This window comes from Wasmannia auropunctata, unplaced genomic scaffold (assembly GCF_000956235.1).
Source record: "Wasmannia auropunctata unplaced genomic scaffold, wasmannia.A_1.0 LD335828.1, whole genome shotgun sequence".
NCBI lineage: Eukaryota > Metazoa > Arthropoda > Insecta > Hymenoptera > Formicidae > Wasmannia > Wasmannia auropunctata.
Window position 1 is genome coordinate 58,052 of NW_012027062.1, and position 21,352 is coordinate 79,403.

The 21,352-nt window shown below is 43.1% G+C and overlaps 4 protein-coding genes across 12 annotated transcripts in view; 1 reads left to right on the forward strand and 3 right to left on the reverse strand.

Moving 5' to 3' along the window:
• LOC105455839 (ATP-binding cassette sub-family G member 5) overlaps window positions 1-4,690 on the forward strand; it is a 39,143-nt gene extending 34,453 nt beyond the window's left edge. For 4 of the 6 annotated variants that reach the window (XM_011699469.1, XM_011699470.1, XM_011699472.1 and 1 more), the window contains 5 exons: window positions 1,437-1,695; window positions 2,012-2,587; window positions 2,787-3,009; window positions 3,238-3,452; window positions 3,660-4,690. In XM_011699469.1, the coding sequence (XP_011697771.1) occupies window positions 1,500-1,695; window positions 2,012-2,587; window positions 2,787-3,009; window positions 3,238-3,452; window positions 3,660-4,327 (1,878 nt within the window). In that variant the 5' untranslated portion in view covers window positions 1,437-1,499 and the 3' untranslated portion in view covers window positions 4,328-4,690. Of the gene's footprint in view, window positions 1-450; window positions 1,063-1,148; window positions 1,230-1,436; window positions 1,696-2,011; window positions 2,588-2,786; window positions 3,010-3,237; window positions 3,453-3,659 lie in introns of those variants that run through there. The other 2 variants (XM_011699473.1, XM_011699471.1) reach the window with 2 other exon arrangements.
• On the reverse strand, window positions 4,508-7,868 carry LOC105455838 (succinyl-CoA:3-ketoacid coenzyme A transferase 1, mitochondrial). Its single transcript, XM_011699468.1, has 7 exons — window positions 7,487-7,868; window positions 6,663-7,043; window positions 6,155-6,580; window positions 5,955-6,063; window positions 5,647-5,863; window positions 5,347-5,558; window positions 4,508-5,190 (listed from the first exon to the last, which is right to left on the reverse strand). Exons 1-7 carry the CDS (start codon window positions 7,565-7,567, stop codon window positions 5,003-5,005), a joined length of 1,614 nt encoding a protein of 537 aa, XP_011697770.1. The 5' UTR covers window positions 7,568-7,868; the 3' UTR covers window positions 4,508-5,002.
• Window positions 7,869-9,006: 1,138 nt separating this feature from the next.
• On the reverse strand, window positions 9,007-17,420 carry LOC105455842 (PDZ domain-containing protein GIPC3). Of its 2 annotated transcripts, none has more exons than XM_011699480.1 (6): window positions 17,164-17,420; window positions 12,503-12,885; window positions 11,296-11,392; window positions 10,814-11,196; window positions 10,397-10,478; window positions 9,007-10,230 (listed from the first exon to the last, which is right to left on the reverse strand). In XM_011699480.1, the coding sequence occupies exons 2-6, from the start codon at window positions 12,875-12,877 to the stop codon at window positions 10,073-10,075; spliced, it is 1,095 nt and encodes a 364-aa protein (XP_011697782.1). In that variant the 5' UTR covers window positions 12,878-12,885; window positions 17,164-17,420; the 3' UTR covers window positions 9,007-10,072. The 2 variants fall into 2 exon arrangements, with proteins under 2 accessions (XP_011697782.1, XP_011697781.1); XM_011699479.1 differs by lacking the exon at window positions 17,164-17,420 and adding an exon at window positions 16,265-16,537.
• Window positions 17,421-17,831: 411 nt separating this feature from the next.
• On the reverse strand, window positions 17,832-21,267 carry LOC105455843 (glucoside xylosyltransferase 1). Of its 3 annotated transcripts, none has more exons than XR_975164.1 (3): window positions 20,091-21,267; window positions 18,363-19,980; window positions 17,832-18,276 (listed from the first exon to the last, which is right to left on the reverse strand). XR_975164.1 is itself a non-coding variant. In XM_011699481.1 (2 exons), the coding sequence occupies exons 1-2, from the start codon at window positions 20,529-20,531 to the stop codon at window positions 19,321-19,323; spliced, it is 1,101 nt and encodes a 366-aa protein (XP_011697783.1). In that variant the 5' UTR covers window positions 20,532-21,267; the 3' UTR covers window positions 17,832-19,320. The 3 variants fall into 3 exon arrangements, 1 of the variants encoding a protein (XP_011697783.1); XR_975165.1 differs by having other exon boundaries at window positions 17,832-17,976; window positions 18,059-19,980; XM_011699481.1 differs by having other exon boundaries at window positions 17,832-19,980.
• Window positions 21,268-21,352: the final 85 nt, after the last annotated feature.

Below are 21,352 nucleotides of genomic sequence, written 5' to 3' on the forward strand. Positions count from 1 at the left end.
TCCTGCTTTGTTTTACGTGGCGGCGAGATATATTCGAGTTATTGACGGATGTTTTTTTTTTTTAGAGAGAGAAACGGAGGCGTAACTTAAGAATATAGAACTCTGATAAAATGAAACGAAGTAAAAGTGAAGCAAAATGCAAGTTAATGTAAAAGAAATAATTGAAGCATCTTCATCGGGTCTTTTCTTTCTTCAGCGAATTTATCGAACTGTCTACGCTATATTTATCCTACATTCAAGAATTTGCATATATCTTAGATATAATTAACGGTATAATTAATTCTGATTTTTTTCGTTGTTATAAGTGGAGCAGTTATAAGATAAAATAACTGGCGACATTTTAATTTTGTCTATTTCTGATATAAATAGGAAAGATATAAAATTCATCTTTTGCATCTTGTTTTCTAAATTAAACTGAAGTGTATTTTATTATTTCGTTTAATACATACTTTTAGAATTTACGAATTGTATTCTAATTTCTAATTCATAGCTATACTGAAACGTCGCTAATTCATATTTCTTCTCTTTTAAGTAAAGAAAAGAGGGATTCTAAAACAAAACATCGAGATAACATTGAATGAGGATCAACGACGAGCTGATCGCAGATAAGAGCTCGATGGAATGGCGTGTCCGCACACAAAAATGCGACGTATTTTTTACGGTACTTTGCGGACCGCGATCGCGAGGCATCGAAATAGCAGCTCGTCTCGCCTAGCTTATACGCGACGTTGAGACTCGCTCACCGGCGTTGCTTACGCCGATGGGTCCTGCTCGGGGTCGGTCCCCCTCCAGATCGCGGGCCCGCGTCGGAGAAGACATTCACCTCGAGGAGAACCAACTCCCAACCGGGTAGCCAGCCAAGGTATCGTTACCTGCGGCTACGCGTTTCTCGCTCCTCGTCCCAGCCTCGCTCGAGCGAGTCACTTTTACGCGCTGGTCAGTACGCGCTGCAATCCGCACCGCGGTAGCACGCTCTCTCGCGTTGGCATATCGCTCGACTGCCGTCCGGAGCACCATTTTGCGGAGGTGCGGAAGAACGTGAAAAATCGCACGCGATTGCGGGTGGGTCTCTCTCTCTCTTTGTTAAGGTGCACACGCGCTCCGGCACACACGGTGTCCTTCAGGCCACGGTCAAGTGCGCGACGGATGGATGAGTCTGGTGACAGTTTTGCGTGTCCTCACATTTCTTTGGATGTTATTTATTATCTCTAACATCCTGTGAAAAAATCGTACGTTTCCCTAATAATATTAATATTGCGTTATTGATTATTATACGATTAATTTGGCTAATAAATAAGCAAAACTGTTATCCGAAGATTTTAGAATAACGCGATGTTACGTAAATTGTAGAATAAATTGCGATGAAAAATATGTTATATTTTGGAAGAAATAATTTTACAAAATCTTTACCTCTCTCTCTCTCTCTCTCTCTGTAGAGCCCCGCAGATGTTACTTGAGGAATACAATTGTGGGTACCGGATGTAATACCGATTCTCAAGATGCTTCCCTCCGATTGCGTTCTGGACATATCCAACGTGTTTCACTCCACCTCGGTGGTGATCGAAGGAACCTGCCTCAACAAATCCGAACCTACCGCGGTACTTAGAGATGTATCAGCCCGCGTTCACGGCGGAGAAGTCTTGGCTATTCTAGGATCGAAGGGCTCTGGCAAACGAGCGCTTCTCGATGTTATCGGTGAATACTTTCGATCATTCTTCTCAGCATTGTACTGTATTTCGCAAAATTGTAAAAAAATGTATAGTTAGTTTTTTGCAATTTAATTAAAATTTACATCATGACTAGTCCTTTCTATTGTATCTGGCATATTTTTGCATTATGCCATAATGAGAAAGTTCTTAAGATTTAACCAGAGATATTTTTGTCATAAAAAATATCTCTATGGTTAAATCTTATTAACAAAGAACAATAAAAGACATAGAAAAAAATGAATAATGTCCCAGAATCGCGGCGCATTAATTAAATTTAAAGTAACTTGAAATTTCTACTATAGCTGGCAGAGCGGAGGGCGAGACGAGGGGGCGGGTTACCCTGAACGGCAACCTGTTGACGCCGGAGCTGTTCCGTCGTCACGGCGGTTACGTGGCTCACCGGTGTCACCTGCTGCCGAGTCTGACGGTTCGCCAGACCCTGATGTACGCCACGTGGCTGGCGAATCTGAACAATCGCGAGGCCCGGGTGCGGCAGACCCTCGCCGATCTGGCGCTCTCGCAGGTGGCGAACCGGACGGTGAACGATCTCACCCGACCGGAATATCGGCGGCTGATGCTGGGCGTGCAACTTGCCAAAGATCCGACTCTGTTGCTGCTGGACGAGCCGACCTGGGACACCGACCCCCTCAACACGTATCTCATCGTCTCGATGCTGTGGTCCTACGCGACCAGACGCGGCTCCATCGTCGTCCTCACCATGGAAACACCCAGATCCGACGTGCTGCCGTTCGTCAGCCGCGTGACGTTGCTGTGCCTGGGCGCGGTGGTCTACTCGGGACCCACCAGAAGCATGCTGGATTATTTCACCTACATCGGCTTCCCGTGTCCGGAACTGGAGAATCCCTTGATGTATTACCGTGAGTATCGCAGTGGAACAATGTCACTTGTGAATGTCGTTCCTTTTAGAATATTCATTATTTCAGCAATCTTTATTGTTTTCCGCGCAGTTCTTAGAATGTTTTAAAAGTGTCTAATTTAAAAACAATAGACACTTGAAAAAAAAGATTAATTAATAACTCACTATATTAAAATTCGTCGCTTTTTTTTTTTTTTTAGTGTGCTTGTCGACTGTCGATCGCCGCTCCAGAGACCGCTTTCTGGAGTCCAATCAGCAGATATCGGTCTTGGTCGAAAAGTTCAAGGTGGATGGAGTGCTTTACATGAAAGAAGGACCGCAAATGCCGCACAATATGAAAGATACAGCCCTCGGTATGATGCACAAGGGTTTAGGACGTGGAATTAAGCCTGGATGCTTCTCGACTCTTTTGGCGCTATATTTGTGAGTTTCTCGAATTATAACGATTTACGAAAGTGCAGTATCAAATTATTTGAATTTAGAAAAGATTTTATTGGCAATTATCGTGAATTTTTTAATGTTTGATATTTCTTTGGCATCACGTTGCCTTGAAATAAAATTATTTTCAAGTTGATCTTTAGAGTCGGTTAAATTAAGGACCGATAGTTTTAGGATATCTTATTAGTCATTCGCAATCATATTATTATTTAGACGAAGTATGGCAGCTACGTTCTCGTTCAATAAGATCGGCCTGGGACACTTCGCCGCTCGCCTGCTGTTACTGCCATTCGTGGTTGCTCTAATGAGCATACTGTATTCACATTCAAGTCCCGTACAATCAAGAATTTTCTTGCAAACCGGTGGCCTGATCTTCAACGTCCTGACGTTGTTTTACGTGGCCGGGATAGCCACGACGTCACTTTTGTGTAAGTCAAAAGACATATTTAAAAAATCAAAAAGAGAACAGGTAGTTTCAGAGAGAGAGAGAGAGAGATATCACGAATCTTTACCTTTAGAGATATTTAAAAAATATTTAACGTTCTTCGAATCTCTTTTATTTATACCGCTATTCAAAATATGCTAAAGTGCATTTTCTTCTCATTTACGTCCGGTATTTAATCGCATAATTATAGTTCCAGGTTTCCGCGCAAGGTATTACCAAGAGAAGCGGGAGGGTCTTTACGGTGGCGCGATGTTCCTGACCGCGTACACCATGCTGAGCCTTCCACTGAGTTTCATATCGACGCTGATAACGATTGGGATTCTGATACCAATTTTAGAGCTGGACCACACCTCGTGGGCGTACGCTTCCGGCATTCTGTGGTCCAGCTACGTGGCGGCCGAGCAAGTGACGGTAGCCGTGCTGATGGTGGTCGGCAGGCCCGTGATCGGCGCCATCACGGTGCTCTACATGACCCTGTTATCTCTGGTGGTTGCGTCGGGCGCGATTCGTAGCCTGAAGAACTTGCCCTATTGGCTGGCGATGGCGACGACCGCGTTGCCGACGAGATACGCATCCCTGGCGCTGAATCAGTTGGTCGTCGACACCCCCATCCTGTCCAATCTACACTACAACGAGAGCTTCACCTGTCCGGGCATACCCGAGCTCTGCAGGTACCCCGACGGCAAGACTTATCTGATAGAGCGCTTCACTAGAGAGGGAGAGAACATTTCCGAGGTGTTAAACGTGGATCTGAATCTACTTATCTCTCTAGCGTTCGCCGTCGGTCTTATTATACTGAACAGCGTCTTGTATCTATTGCCGCTGCCGGCCAGAGTAAAGGCAAAATTCAGAGAATAATGGATCGTTAAATATATTAAATTCGCATTTAATATGATCGTCGCATTCAACGTTAAACAAAATTCGAATTCTCGCCTACTACATATAGTATCACACTTATTTAAATTAAACTCTTTGTGTATATAAAATTGTAAATAACATAGAATTAGGAATATCGATCAAAGAAAAAGGGAAAGCATATCAAAAATATTAAAAACTTTTATTTAGATATAAGCTATGTTATAAAATAATTTTCTTTATCATAATGCTAATTAGAATTAGTTTATGTAACGTGATTTCGCTTATTTGCAATAGCAAAGTACATATCATAAATCGTTTTGATGATTTACAACAAATAAGAATATATGTACATTTAAAAAAGAATTAATTATTTTGTACAATATAATTCAATTAATGTAGGTATTTAATCACGCATCGTAATGCGTACTTGGTAATTTAAACATTATAACATATATTACATGAAAAATACGAAAAACAGACATATCAACAGAAACATAATTATGCAATATAATCAACGGCTTTACTATTTGTTAAATTGCATCTTTAGTTTGTAAAATATATTACAAATTTACTTTCAGGCAATCATCGTGATATCTCTCGAATTACCATATCCGCGTATCACATTTACAATTTATATATACGTAATATTACGTAATTTATAAAATATATTACAATTTATAAGTCCTCGTCTGTGACTTGTCCCATCTCCTTAAGATCGTCGGCAACACTGAATTCACAGCCCGTCGAGCTGACGACCTGGCTAATATCGACATTATGTGCAATCTCAATAAGCTTTAATCCTTCTCCTTTCATCACTTCAAATACTCCGAGATCTGTGATAATTAAATCTACGCATTGTTGACCTATAAAAAAATTTAATTATTACGTACAGTGATAAAATAATACAGAAATATTTAAAAAATTAGCTTCAAAGTGTACCGACCAATTAAATAATGAAGTAGTATCAAAATAACGCGTAGACAAAATTAAGAAAAACTGTAGTATTGCAAGGTTATTACCTGTGACAGGCAAGGTGCAATTCTTCAAAATTTTCGGACTCCCATCTCGGGCTGTATGCTCCATAGTTATCACTACCTTCGTGCTTGGCCCGGAAACAAGATCCATGGCACCACCCATGCCCTTTACCATTGTACCCGGTATCATCCAGTTAGCCAAATCTCCGATCTCCGATACTTGCATGCCTCCGAGAATAGTCAGATCAATGTGGCCTCTGTGTGGAAAAACATAATTCTTAAACCTGTTTCCTCTTACGCATATCTTAATATGTGTCGCGAAAAGAACAAGCTTAAAAAATATACCCTCGAATCATGCCGAAGCTCTCGTCGCTACCGAAGAAAGCGGCGCCGGGCAAGACTGTTACAGTTTCCTTTCCAGCATTGATAAGATCCGCGTCGACGTCATTTTCGTCCGGAACAGGGCCCAACCCGAGAATACCGTTCTCTGATTGCAACGTCACTTTCACACCCTTCGGGATGTAGTTGCTGGCAAGCATAGGTATGCCGATTCCCAAATTTGCTGTAAAAATTTCCGGCTTGTAGTACGGCGGTGATGAAAAAAATTTATATCTCTCTGATCCAAGTATTTAATAAATTTATATTTTACCTACCATACATTCCATCTTTAAATTCGAGTGCAGCGCGCCTGATAATCATATCCCTCGTTTTACTAGCCGGTGTCACTTTCTTGGGCTTCATGGTTTGTTTCGTCGAGCGTTTCTGTAGAATGTGAAAAAAAAAAGATATTCATGAGACATTTACATAACTAAATATGCATAACGAATATTGATCGAGGTACGTAAACGCCAACCTCAATTCGTTTCTCGTAAGACGGCCCCTTCACAATCCTGTCCACGAAAATGCCGGGTAGGTGAATGTGGTCGGGATCTAATTGGCCAAGTTCCACGATCTCCTCCACTTCGACGATCGCCACTCTGGCCGCCTTGCACATCACGGGATTGAAATTCCTCGCTGATTTCCGGAAGATCAGATTGCCCGCGGTGTCGGCCTTCCACGCCTTCACGAGCGCGAAGTCGCCAGTGATGGCGGTCTCCATTACGTAGCTCCGTCCGTCGAACTGACTCACGTTTCTCGGCTCGCCCGATATCTCGGCGTTGCCGTTCTCGTCGTACTTCACGATAACGTTGCCCTCCTGTACGATGGTGCCGAAAGCCGTGGGAGTGTAGAAGGCCGGAATGCCGGCGCCACCCGCTCTCACACGTTCCGCCAAAGTGCCCTAAGAAAGGATTATTCGAGTTGTAAAAATTTGCAAAATTTATAACATTTACAACTCTTCTGTCGTCTTCTAAAGCGTTTACCTGCGGCGTCAGCTCGACCTCCAACTGACCGCTGAGATACTGCCTCTCGAATTCAGGGTTTTCACCCACATACGACGCGATCATCCTTTTGATCCTGTGCTCCTTCAGCAATATACCCAGCCCAAAGTCTTCCACCCCAGCATTATTCGAAACCACTGTCAAATCCTTGGAGCCCCTTTTCAGTAGGGCTGCTATCAAGTTCTCGGGAATGCCACAGAGACCAAATCCACCGACCAAAAGTTTGGCCCCATTATGTACGTCGGACACAGCTTCCTCCACACTTTTGAACACTTTACCGTTTCCCACTGGTGTTTTCAGCTTCTCAGCCTCTTGCTCCACTTCTGGGATATCAGCTTTGATAGAGAAATTAGCTGTGCACACCTGTCGAACAAGATTTAAATTAGATCTGTCTCGAAAATATTTTAATGCACATCGCGTCTGCCTTTGGAAAATAAAAAATACACTACGCTAATATTTGCAGAGAAATGAGAATATAAAATAAATATGTTCAGAGATAAGAAAATATGTAAAAATACTTTTAGAAGAGCTAAGATTTACGAAATACGTTACATAAAATAACAGATAACGAGCGAATGAGTTTCCTAAAACAAAAATTAAAAAAAAAAGTTAAACGCCGAAGATACAAGTGCACGATATAATTTTATCTAAAATGCATATTACGGATAGTTTACAAATTCGTTCGTTAAATAAATGGAGAATTGAGATATCTGAGAGGGGGTTTTTTTGTATATTGTAACACACTTAAAGATAACTCTTCCCGACGTAGGTTATGTCGCAATGAGAATCGCATGTTGTTTACGTACCCGTGATACACTTACGAAGCCCCGGGAGCCGCTGCTCCAACGCAGAAATATACCGCTGACCCCTCTCAATGCGGATGCCATGGTCACCGTATGCTAAACGCACAATTGTTATTCACGAGACTTATATAAATTAATATTCGTCGGCATCGGAGGTTAAGCTCGAGACTTAACCCGCTCCGATATTAACTTCGTCAATTCTTCCCGGAGTATCTTGTTTGTCTCGATTGTGCGTATCCTCCGTTTTTCGGATCTCGTTGTTATCTCAGTCTCGACGTTACCGAAATGCCACGTCTCGCAGCAATCCTCCCAAGATCTTCGCGCCGCGAAACGCAATCCTTTCTCGTCGAGTGTTCACGCACGGAGGCGCGGACGGTGACTAAACAGAACGAAGCGCGGGCGCCGCGGCGCAGCGCGCGTCGACGGTCGACGTTTTAAATCGAAATCACGCGAGCAGGAACGTATATTGATCTGCGTTAAAGCTCGAGAAGCGATTTCAAGAGGAGATTTCCAGCCTTCGAGTTTAATATCTTCGTGTCTACTTTTTTCAAGTTTACGTAATTCCGGAGATAAAGGGCACAGCTGTAGCGTCAATATTCTGTTATTTTTTTACATTAACGCTAGCTGTCAACTATGAAATTAATTATCGATCATGAAATCTATTTTTTATTTTCGACGCTTTTTCTCTTTTGGCGCATCGAATCGTTCTAAGAGGCTCGCAGGCCTCTTGTCTTGAAATACGACTCTGTCGAGAGGAAACGTGTTTATCGTGTTTACGCCGTTTGGCAGCGAGGACGTCAGCTTTCAAAAGATATTATGCAGATGCTATAGATATACTGATCTAAAAGAAGAACGATTTGATAGCATAAACAAATATATCACTCTGTTATTCTTTTTTAAATTGCATTCCTCAATACAAGATCTCCACACGACTTCTCGATAATTTTACCTGCAATTTTGTCGACCAGACTATAGCGATTAATTAATTGTATAAACATATAAGCAAAAGAATTTTGTGGGTCAGCATTTGTTTGATTTAGTTGCAGCACAAAAATAATTATTAAAAAAATAAGTGCTCTTATTATTTATTGTATTTGTTATATTAATATACTTAATCGTATGTCATATTGATATCTATAAGAATTTGTAAAATGTTCCGTACATTATTTTTAATAGGCGCAAAATTAGTTAAAACTCTTGCTCCACGTTCGCCGCTCTGCAAGAACATGCAGTTGCGCAAAATGGAAAACTTGATTTGCAACACGTAAAGACTTCAAGCACGAATAATGCCAGAATTATACGACCTCTGTTCTTTATATATCTGATAAATAATGTTTCAACAGAGAAGACACGACTGATTTCTCCAATACCGCTGTCGTTATCTCAGATAGTAAATGCAGCCGAGCTGTGAAACCGGCAGAATTACATTGCGTAAATATAGCGATATCAGAACACTTGCAGGTTTTATACTCTGTATTTATCCGATGTGTGTGCGTGTACGTGTGTGGAATCGATAAAAATCATTCGTTTGTTACAAAGACTTTATTATTCTCGGGACTGAATATAATAATGTTTTTCTCGCTTATACTCATATCTCGCGTAAACTTATATATGTGTATTAAAATATATTAATCCATACTGTTATATATATATCTTCCGAATGCTCCCTGGAGAACATTAAATACCAGAATGCCAGATTATAAATCTTTGAGATATTTCACCAAAGAGACGTGTGTCTTATTTGAGAGGTCTTTTAAACAGTTGCCTGAGTCGATTATTATATTAATGAATACTAATACGGCTCGAGTGTTGGAATAATATCATCGATAACGATACCAACGCGATGACGTCGCTTGATAACGCCAATCAACATGTTTACTCTATCGTTTGAATAATCAATACTAATCGCCGCACTAACAGATATTTGTTTTCCGCGTGCTTTTCGCACAGGTCGATATCGATTTGAATAAACAGGATCGTTTCGCGATTACAAGAAAATCGAGATCGGTGCTTTAATGCAAAAGAAAAGAGACAAAAATTTTGCAGCGCACAACTTAATAATACTTTTTTTAATATAATCCTATAGGATAATACCTTACAAATAATATTGAAATTCTCTCTTTTCGCCGTGAAGGCCAGAAAAGCTTCATTATCAATTTTCTGCGCAATCTGTAAAAGATTCCTTTCCTTGTCCTCTTTTCCTTCAATTTGAGCCTATATGCTCTTGCCATATGACACAATATATGTACGATACGATACGGAATATTGTAGATTTCAGCCTACATCTTCGCCGCGCATTTAGGACCGGATACGCCGAGCCCTCGATTATTCCGCATTTGAAATTTTAAAGAGCATTCGCAAACCAAATTATTTAATTTTTACAATAAAAAGATTCAAAGAAAAGAGAAATCACGACTGGAGCTAAACGCGGCGTCCACGAGTAGGCCTCTGGATCACGGTAACACGATAATGAACGAACGTCGTTTTCTTCGATTATAGAAAAGCTAGTACACTTCGTTGTCCGTTCACAGATAATTTCGTCTATAATCACTCCGCCACTCAGCGTTCGCAGTGCTGATGATCATCACGTCATCGATGGCGGCCCGCTCTGGCATCCGTCACGGCGCCCCACAATTCGATCACGAACTCGTCGGTGAAGCCAAAGTCCTCCAAGTCGGAGTTGTCTATCGCCTCGGCGAAGTCTATACTGTTGCATTTGCCATCGGCAAGCTCCCAGATTTGCGTGGCTGCACAAGGACATAACAATCGAATATCAGTCTTCGGTAAAATAAAAAGAGAGAGAAAGAGAGTGCGATCTCAAAAATTATCTATCAGAAAATCTATATTGATATGTTGTTACACACACTCGCTTCTATTATATCATAGCTAGATTGAACTAGATATAGAACTTACCCAACTCTGTATCGGAGATTCCCATGAAACTCTCCAAGATAGTATTAATCTTCTCCACGCCTATCACAGCGGCATCATCAATCTGCGCAAATATTTATTTTATGTTCTTAAGAATTTTATGTTTATCGCTCAGCGGCACGTACGCTGTTATTCATTCAGCTGGGCGGTACGCCGAAGTGATAAATAAGTTATAATATCAAAGTGGTATCTATAAGTAATCCAAAGATCTTATAACAGAAAGGAAACTAATATTTAGTGTACTCGTCTTTTTTAAAGATCAATATCAGAAAAACATATATACAGAGAATACATATAAACATATATAAGATATACAGAGAACGCTATACTTATTATTTGTCCTACGAGATGCATCACTTCACCGAAATCCGTTCACCATCGTTCCTATTCTATACGCACCTGCTCTACGATTTGCGCGCTACCGTCGGCCTTGAATCTCAGGGTCTCCTTGCCGGACCCGTAGCCGGCCTTCTTTCCCTTCTTCAGATCACCGCGCGGTCCGATGCTGCCGAAGCCGTTCTTCTGCGGCTCCACCAGCCTCAGCGTGAACCTCGAGCCCTTCGGTATGTCCTTCAGCATCTTCGCCACCTCGAAGTGCCGCCTGCCGACCAGGCTGGTCGAGTCAATCCTCTCGATGTGATCGCCGACCTCGATCACCTTTATCCTGTCGATCACGGAACCCTCCTTTATGCGCTTTATGAAAGCGTAACCGGCGCCGTTGTCGGTGATCGTCAGGCCCAACGCGTCATCCGTTTTCACCAGCTCGATTTCTTTCGGCCGACCTGCGCCGAAAACGCGTTAATTGCTTTTGATTTTTTACTTATACAATTTGTATGCTTTCTAATTAATCTAATTTGCTCAAATGTATAATGAATAGCGACCTTTCTTATGTGCGAATATGAAGTCACCCACGCCAATTTGTCCGCCCAACAGTTCCGTCATGTCCACTTTGTGCGTGTTGAGCGTGCAAAAAAGAATCTGAAACGTCAAAATTTCGTTTTATTTTTAACATTGAACACTTAACCCTCCCTTACTCCTCCACCATATATCTTCCAAATTTTACAAAAATTACTATTTAAATTTGCTTTATCGTTATGTATATTAAATTTACTTTTATTGAAATGTCTTTTCGTTTCGCTCTTAGATTTAATGCAACTCTTTCGTGACGATCATTTAACCGACTTAATTTCGATCATTGATATCTGATTTTAATTACTGCAAATATTTTGTTTAAATTACATCCAGATTTATTTTTCTAATTCACCCATCGTCGCAACGCTGCGACAGTTTGCTTAACCAAGAGAAGCTAGACCCCGTCGCACTTTAAACGACTCATAACGAGTCGACGAGCGACCTGGTTACATCGCGACGACCGCGTTTACACGACGAATTACACGTGGCTCTCTCTCCTCTCTCTCTCTCTCTTTCTCTCTCTCTCTCTCTCTCTCTCGCCGAGAGACATATCCGCTAGGTCGACGAGAGAGAGGCCACGGTCCGTGACCGGCGCTTCCTGCGTCCGGTGTCGTTTCTCCCTACGTGGGACGCTTCGCGCTGGAAACACCGAGCGAGGTTTCCACTTTCCGAGCGACGCTCCATTACCATCTACTCGGATGGCCTTCGTCCTGGAGCGTTGCCGATTTCTCCAAATGTAAAGGAGAATTTATATAACTTTTCCCGCATTTCGCAGCATTGTTACTCATACAGATCTTCGCGTGATATCCGAATTCGCTTCCCGAACCGCTATTTCTTTCGCTTCCGGGAGAAGCGAGCCGGACATGAGATAACTTCGCTTTGGCGAAAGTAAAATTTACGAAAAAACGGACTCGCGAGAATTGAGGAACGTTCTAGTAATTGGCATTAAACGAGAGAGCAGACAAGCACGTACCGTAAAATGAAAATGAAGTAAAATCTAGAAACTACATTGATATAATATAAGTTTCAACGTTCTAGTTTCAACCGATTCTGCCTCTGCTACAAAAAAAAAGCAGCTCAACAAATCAACGACAAGGTCGAAACCTTCGACATGCACCAGCGAAGCCTTTCTTCTCTCGAGAAGAAAGTCCTGACTGTTTTTGCAGCAAGCCTCACCTCCTCCGCGGGCAGGTCGTAGCGCTCGGCGATCTTCTGGTACAGCTCGCGGACATTGCTGAAGTCCGATATCAGCCCCGTGGGACTGCCGTGGGCCAGTTGACAGTGGAAGACCAGCGTCGACGGCCTCGGGTCCCGGGGCGGCGATCTCGTCTGCTCGCGCTGAAGAGGCGGAGCGCCGCCGTTGCCCGACCGGCTGCTACCGTTACCGTTACCGCTCGCACCGCTGTCATGACCGTTGTCACCGCCGCCGGCCTGATGATGAGGATGTTGGTGCAGGTTGCTAGTGTGATACTGCACGCCGTTCGCAGCCTTCTCCGGCGTTATCGGACTTACCGGCGGTCTCGGTGTGGCCCGCGCCTTGAACAGCGGCATCCTCGAGTCTGCGCGGAATAAATTATTGTACAAAGAAGAGCTCCGTTATATTAAGCGCATAATCCGGCGTGACGATTACACTGGCTGGAATCCTCATTGCGAAATTGAGTTATCGAAACCGGGCAGATTGATAACTTGAGAGATACGCGCGATGAGCACCGGCCCTCGATCTTTTCACGCTTCTACATATCTCAAGGCGGAATCGCCATGATCCTGATAATGATATATGCTATTATAAGAGTTATTCGTGTATTTTTAAAGGATTATTTACAGCTCATAAGTCTGTTAAATTTTTTATGGAATATTGCAATAATATGATAGTGAGACTAAATAATATCGCACATTTGTCAAAATTATTTTAATCTGTACTGTAATAGATTAATGATTTCTCTACATGATTCATATAATTATTGTTCTAATCGACCACGAGTTCTGGAGAATCTCAACGATTTTTCACGATATTTTCCCTACACTCCAAAGATTGTATATTTGACTAGCACAAAGAAAATCTGATTAAAGAAAATTTCGAGGCTCGAAAATTTTTATTTTCTCGTTGCGTCTAATAAGAAGCGCAACAGGAAAAATCGAGGTGCGTGGATAAGAAGTTAAATTAACGATCGTTGTGTCGTTGCGACCGGATCAATAATCGCTCGACTATACGAATACGCGTTCGATTCTTCGGTTTGCGACGGTATATTGACGTCAGATAAAAGAAAAATGAGAACCACGGGGGGAGCACACGGTAATTGCAATTCCGCCGGCCGCGCGCAGGGAGATAAAAGCAAGTATCGGCCACATGTTACGTCGCCGTGAGTATCTATTACATATATATACTCGCGCTCGTTTCTTCTCCGCTATATACCTATCTCGAACTTTGTACGAAATCACTCACGTGCGCCGACCGCGGGCATCACGCGCACGGAACAATTACGCGCGTATTAATTAAGGGTACGCGCCTCTCGGGCGCGACGTCTCGTTGTCTTCCACGGGGAAGTCGACGTCTTCTTCCCGCGAAGAAGCCTCGAAAATGTAAACGCAAACGGTTTATAACATAAGGCCTCTTTCCAAATAAGTCCGAGCCTTCCTCGTCGGGCGCCTCGTTTACGATTCGCGCCACCAAGACCGTAAATTGCGGTCTTCTTTCATACGGTACTCATTATTCGACTGAATCATCCTCTTTCGACGAGGCGTAATGTCGGCATGTCTTCCTCCGCTACCTCGTGTGACTTAATTCGGATTCATCCGCCGAAAGTTTTACAAGGTATACCGTTATTCTCGCAAATTTGTAATTTTTTATTTAATTAGACCAATGTCGATGATTATATCGTATCTCTTTTTTTATATGATCTGCAGTGTTCGGTATTGAGAATACATGAAATCGATAGATGGACGTCTGACGGAATGCCTGAGAATTATATTCATCGGATGCGCACAATTTTAAGTTTTAACTTAATCGCGCGCGATAACAACGTCGCGATCGCGAGTCGAAATCTGCGATCTAAATCGCGGGATTCTGAGACCTCGGACAATAATAATAACAATTAAATCGCAACGTTAGTGTTGCGTCACGCCGAACGCCTGACACGGCTCGTACTAATTACAATTTCCCGTCTTTTAATTTCACCTGTGTCATTTCTCATCAGCAATGTTTCACCGCACGCGCTCAATCTGATTGTGAACTATCATGAAATCCGCGCGACGTTTGATGTCCGGCGTCACGCGAGTGCGTTAGAAAAACGTTGTTCTTGCCGATCATCATTACGCAATGATAATAAAAGTGCAGCAGGAAAATATTATGGCAAAATTACCCATTCGCCATTCGCAAACTGTTACTCTTTCGTTATTTTCGCCACAGATCTTAAGGTAACATGACGCAATCGTTATCTAGATTATTTTAAATCTCCAATACGTTTCTTTTCCGGCTATAAATAGCGGTAAATAATTAAGTCGGAAACTCGAACCGGTCCGATTTCGATTGATCTGATAACTGCGAATGTGCAAATTCCGCGTATTTTTGCGACGCGACGCGCGTATGCGACAATCGTAAAGCGTATATATCTTTTATCTTTGACGGAGTCAGAAATTCACTTCGTCTTCGAGCATAGTTCGTATAAATATACTTGATGTCTTTTTCTTTCTGAAGAAGATATTTAAATGATTTCCGAATTAATAATGATAAGCTAATTTATTAATTAATGTTATATTAGAGGAATTATGACGAGGGATTATGACGGAATATCTCGTGTGCGTCGTCAGTAATTTTATCTCATTCAACGTAGGACGGCGTTAAAAAAATTCGCGACGATAACAGGTCACTTTTATTACTCCTGATGTGACTTCCACGAATGGACACACAGGCGGATTCGATTTACAGATCGTTGGCGTCGCGTCGCAATCTCTGGCTAATTGTAAGCCGCCGCGGATTTCGTAAACGGCTATTCTCCCGCGACGACAATGCAAATTGTCCACGGCGCGCAATATCGCCATTCCAATTGTCTCCGATTACGGTCAATCGTCTCTGGACGAGTCCAGAAGGAGATCGTGCCCCGCGCATCTCCTCATCGAGCTCGTTCGCCTTAATTGCTGGCATGCGCGCGTTCAACTATACGAAAAATTAGAAAAATTTCCGACGCGAATCCGGCTAAAAAAAAATAATGAAAAACGGAGCGCACGCATATCAGAGAGATATCCGTGAGAGATTTCCTTTCCTTCATTAACTGTTCGCCTCGCTCCGCCGACTAATTAACGGCGTGTATACGCCGACTGTATAACATTTACATATCTCGCGCATAGACACGGCTACTGGATCCAAACATTTTACCGTTTGACATTTATTTCCACGGTACGCTAACGCGTACCGGGGAGCAATTCTCGAGAGAGAGAGTCGCTTGATTGTTCAACCATCCGGTCAAAGCTTACAAAACAGAAACGCTCGCTTATCGCGTCTTCAATTAATGCGGCAATACGGCGCGAAGATAAAAACCTCTCCGGAGGCTGACGTCGCGACTCGTGCGGCAGGTATAATTACGTAACGTAATAATTTGACTTTTCGTTTTATCGTCGTCACGCACGGCTGCAACGCGAGTGTGTCGCGCGAGAGACAAGCGAGGTAAATGTAGCAGGTTTCGCGCGAGTATCGGGACGTAACGCAGCGAAAGTAACAGAGCCTCAGCTACTTCTTTTATTATTATTATTTTTTTTTAATAGATCTTCTCAAACGATACGCGACGTAGGAATTGCTTGCCGGCGAGTTTTCGGGACATCCTGTACAACGGTATATGCACACACGTCAATACCGTAATGTTACGAGCGAGTACACGCCGGCGAGTACAAATAACACGCAACGCCCGTGCGGAACGCGCAACCGAGAAGAGACCGGCCTCTCACCTCTTCCTCCTCGCCACGATCGGCGCGCACCTGTCCGTATCCGCGTCCGTGTTGTGATAGGTATATTGTTTTATTTTCACGACAAAACGCACTTTATTCGGCGATCGCGATGGAGCGGCGAACGGAGCAGCTGCAATCGGCCGCGACGCGCTCGTCGTCGCAACTGGCAACCACCGGGACCCAAATACCCCTTTCTTTCCACTCGTCCGCCCGTTATCGTTTACCCGTTATCGCCTCGCTCGCCCGCTCGATACTTATCGCGTTACAGGCGCGAATGAGATTCGCGATCCGCGTCGGGCCGGCTCGTGGATCGAAGATCGATAACGCTGGATCTCGATTATCCCGCGGAAAACGGAGGCGGAAGGAAGGAGAAAAGAAGCTGATAGAGGAATTTATCTTCGGAAATTAAAAATCGAAATTGATAGCTCTCGGACCGTTTAGCTTCTTCTCTATTATACGCCGATTTTCACGGTGAAGATTCAGAGAAAAAATTTTGATTCTCGTTTACAATTAAGAATCCAGGAATAAGACAGATAATTTTCAGAAAGATGGAATTAAGATATAATCACTGCCTGATCACTTATGATCATGGCTTGAATGGCTCACTTTTGTTCACCAAGTTGCCTTTATAAATCGAAATTATTTCGGAGAGGATTCTGTACTCCAAAATTACATAGCTTAGAGGAGACACGAAGAGGAAGGATCGATAACATTAACGTATTTAAAATAAAGACATTATATTGCCATTTTCTTAAATAATTCTCATTACGATCGCGCGAAATAAATCTGACTTATCTGCCGCTCGAGAATAGTTGCAATTTGATTTTCGAGCAAAATCCTTTCTAGCACGAGCGATGTTCGCATACGTCACGCGACAAGGCTTTTGCAATAATATATACCTTAAAGTTCTCCTTTTCACATATTTGTTAAACTGCCTCTACGATGTATATATCCGAAAAAAATAAATTTCGCCGATGAACCCGCCACCGTCCCCGATGTAGACGACACGGTTCGAACACGGGTTCCACCTGTGCGACGTGTCTTTCGATTCGTTTTAATAACACTTCCTTCGGGCACGAGAGAACATTATGTAGCGGTAGAGAAAATCGCGCGAGGCCGATTTCACGAGCTCGCGTGCCACCGTGACCGGAAAGGCAGCGGCGAGAGGACTGATCGCGCCGCGGCCCCTTCTCGCGCCTTCCGACCCCCCTCGAGCGTGCCCGCCTGGAGTCCGTCGCTGCGTCATAACGCCAACAATGGGATGAGAATCGCGCACCGTTGCGAGCAAAAGAATTTCTTTAGAATAGTAAAAGACAGTACATCTCGAAAAAAAAAATACATAAAAATTTATTCTAAAGCAATCTTGCGTCCCGAAAGAACATATCGTTCTTTTATTTCAACATACAAGGGGCACGCCCGTTTGCTTTAATGAACAAATATTTGGATGGTGAAGAACGGAACAATAGATTAAATTTCCTGGTATATTATGTCGTAGCGCATAAAGCCATGTTTCATCGCGTGCAAATTATTGTCAATTACGTATTAAATACATATTCACGCTTTCGTGTATATTTATAGATCTTTTATTTAAGCTTTATTATACAATACCTATAGGAAAAGTATCACAAATGGCATCGTGTCGCCGGGTCGTTGAACGATGCAAAATGCGTATCGTACAAAACCGTATCGTATAAAAAATCGTGAGAAAAATCCTGTAAAAACGTGAACACTCTCGCCGGAATTCAATTCATTATACGCATGTAATACTACAATTCATATACTCATTATACTTACCAATTACCAATTATCAATTAATGTCCCGTTAAAATACCGAGACGCTTATTTTGAAAATAATACAGTCCAATACTATATTTTTCGTATAAAAAAGAAGGCAGATCATTTTCCATTTTTTAGAGACTCGTAAAATCAGACGTGAGGTGAGTCACTTTCAAAGTAGTCCCGCGTCTCGCGATCAGAACTTATCTCCGATAGATTGCACGTTTAGGGCCCGTCTAAAAAAAAAACAATGGAACCAAAACGTTATTAACAATGGACCGATTTCTTCTTTCAAGATTTTGATCTATCATTTTTAGTATACCTTGAAAGCCTCGAATACAAAAAAAAAGACGATAGCTCTCGTTATGTATGTATGTACACTACACCGACATCGCGAGAGAGATAACACAGTGTCTTGCCTAAGGGCCAAAGTCCTTCGAAGATAAGAAGCGCCGATCGCCCAGCACCGCTCGAGTATTGTCCAAATCCAAAGGTATTGGATACAAAATGCATAACAACATATTCCCCGCATCGCACCTCGTACAAACAGTAACAACATAGCGCACTTGTTAACAAAAAAACTCAAATGCACTATAGAAAAAGTTCAGTCTATATGAAATCGCTTGGAATTATAACACGCGTTTATACTCTCTAAAATTTGCGCGCGTGAATCACGCTCGCGGATCTCGAGTCTAGGACTCTTTAGACTTAACACACTGTGGACGGGCCCGCGTGTGTTCGCGGTTTCCCCGCGAACAGACACGGATAATCGAGTGACGTTTGACGTAATTTGCACATCCCGTTTGTCTTACGTATCGCGTAAACAATCGTCGTCAAGAAAAGTAAAATAATCTCGGTAAAGATGCTTATAACGCAGCAGGATGCTCATGTGTATCGCGATGGCTCCTTTATCGTTAGTTTCTTTAAGTAATCGCCAGTCCATAATGTGTTAAGACACGTACGTAAGTATGTATACATATAAGTATTTATGTAGTTAAGTATTTTTAGGGTCTAAAATCTCTCTCTTGAGAATTTCCGAGACGGGAAGAGCGCAGATAATATTTACGTATTTCACGGCCGAAAGTAACTTCGCGAATACGCGTATATACGAATGCTTACACTCTATTCGTTATTGCTTCAATATAGTTGTATACAACATCCATATCGATTAACGCGAAACGAGCGTCTAAAAAGGTTTTGTAAACGGATACAAAGACAAAAAGCTCGCGCGCGAGTACGTAATTTCGTTTTTTTTTTTCTTACGAAACGAGTGGAAGGTTTTAGAAGTTACGAGCGGCTAGATGCAGCTCCGGCTGGATGATGAACACCTTCGAGACGCGGCCGCAGTTGGACTTGTCCTCCATCGCCAGGTAGCTCCTCATCGGCACGAGCAGCTCGTCGTACGGGTCCGTGTTCAGCTGATACTCCTGCATGGCGCGGTACACGGCCTTGAAGGGCGGCTGCTTCTGCGAGTGGAACGTGCCGCGGGAGCCGTGCAGCACCAGGGCGCCCTCCCTCTCCGCCTCCGCGCACACCGACATGTACATGCAGTGGTCTGGCCGGTAGTTGTACCGGCACGAGTACACGTACAGCTTCTCCGGGTGATAGTGGAATATTATGTTGATGATGTCCTGATCGCCCCAGGTTATCTTCAGTCTGTACTCCCTGTGGATGGGGATCACGTAGTCCGTCCAATGGAACTCCCTCATTCTCGTCAGATTCATCAGCATCACCCCCGAATTGACGCCCAGCTTGCCGTAATACGGATGCTTGGCGAATCGATTGTACCAGCCGGTGTTGGGATCCTCGTGCTCGGGACTGAGGGCCGCCAGCTGGCTGGAGTTCATCTTCTTGAACTCGTCCCAGACCTTCTCCGGCGGTGCCAGGAACAGGGTGTCCGTATCCACGTAGAGCACCGCGTCCGTGTCGTTTAGCACGGTCTGAAACATAAATCCTGTATAGATCCAACTGCACGCTCTCGCGAAAAAAAAAAAAAGAAAGAAAAACATTGCCAGCTGAAGTTGAAGTCATCGATATAGGATCCGCTTACCGGTAGAAACAGACGTTGCGCCGCGCAGGGCTTGAACAGCTTCTTCCACATCGCCACGTCGCTACCGTCCGGGAAGGTGATGGGCCGCACCAGGAAGTCGAAGGTCTTATTGGATATCAGCCGCCACTCCGACAGCTTCTCGCTGAAGGCCGGTATCAGATTCTGCTCCGCCAGTATGACGAACTGCAGGGGCCTGCTGGCGAAGACCAGCGCCGACTTCAGCATGGTCAGGGCCTCGTGCAGCCTGTCCCCGCACACCACCACGCATATCGTCACCTCGCTCGTCGGGCTACCTGGGTACCTCTTCGAGAGCGCCAGGCGCTCCCGGCTCGCGGGCGGCTGGTCGTTGAGCTTGTTGGGGAAATTGGTGGTCACGTTGAGCAGTATTATCAGCGCGGCGAGGATAAGGCACAGCAAGAACAACTTGTACACGGACTTCATCACGGCGCGTTTGCGTCGCGCGTCGCGTCGCGCTTTATCTCAAATCGAGCAGAATTGCGACGTGGATGATGCGCGACGTCGGCAGTGACCTGACGGCATTTTTTGGCCGCCCTCCCTCCCGCTCTGGAAGCCGACGGGATAGTCCGCGACGTTGTGGAACACGGCGGATCCCGGGGTCGCGTCGTCGATGTTCGCGTCTCGCGTCTCAAGTCTCAAGTAATGGCGAGCGCCATATTTACGATATAACCTCGGAGTAAAGTGTCATAAACACGGAGAAGCTGATGCGCGCCACTGTCCACGGATCTGCGCAGAGAGCGCTTATGGTAATTCAAAATTATTTATACATGTATTATGTATGTAGTAACAATGTACAAAATTTAATTTAAACAATGAAAATTAAACAATTACTTAAACTTAGACAAAGGCGTATTTCGATATATAATTTTAAAAATGTTCATAGAATATTAACGCAAAGTATTTGATTGTATAATTTAATTTTAGATTTAAAAAATTCTTGAAATGAGGTTCTTACGATTTTAATTAATCACCTCTTAGCTAATTACATTTTCCTGATTTTCTCAATTTTTGAAAACTTAAATTTTGAATTTTTTTTCTTTTTTTTTTACAAAGATAAAGCCGACAGTAATTTTATCGACTGCAAGAATCAAGAGCCCTGCTGAGTTGTCGACATCGAGAAATTTAAATTCTCAAAAATTGTTCATTCGTGTCATTTTGTACATTATTTCGTAAACAATATAACTATTTAATTGGCTGTTTATCACTTAATTCTAATAAATTGACAATTATATTAATAGTATTTA

Coding starts and splice junctions, on each gene's coding strand:
- LOC105455838 (XM_011699468.1), bottom strand. CDS start 7,567: ATGGCATCCGCATTGAGAGGGGTCAGCGGTATATTTCTGCGTTGGAGC. Junction 6,581..6,662: donor AGGTCGAGCTGACGCCGCAG/GTAAACGCTTTA, acceptor ATCCTTTCTTAG/GGCACTTTGGCGGAACGTGT. Junction 5,864..5,954: donor ATTTAAAGATGGAATGTATG/GTAGGTAAAATA, acceptor AAATTTTTACAG/CAAATTTGGGAATCGGCATA.
- LOC105455842 (XM_011699480.1), bottom strand. CDS start 12,877: ATGCCGCTGTTCAAGGCGCGGGCCACACCGAGACCGCCGGTAAGTCCG. Junction 11,197..11,295: donor CATATTCGCACATAAGAAAG/GTCGCTATTCAT, acceptor TTTTCGGCGCAG/GTCGGCCGAAAGAAATCGAG. Junction 10,231..10,396: donor AATCTCCGATACAGAGTTGG/GTAAGTTCTATA, acceptor GTCCTTGTGCAG/CCACGCAAATCTGGGAGCTT.
- LOC105455843 (XM_011699481.1), bottom strand. CDS start 20,531: ATGAAGTCCGTGTACAAGTTGTTCTTGCTGTGCCTTATCCTCGCCGCG. Junction 19,981..20,090: donor CGCAACGTCTGTTTCTACCG/GTAAGCGGATCC, acceptor TTTATGTTTCAG/ACCGTGCTAAACGACACGGA.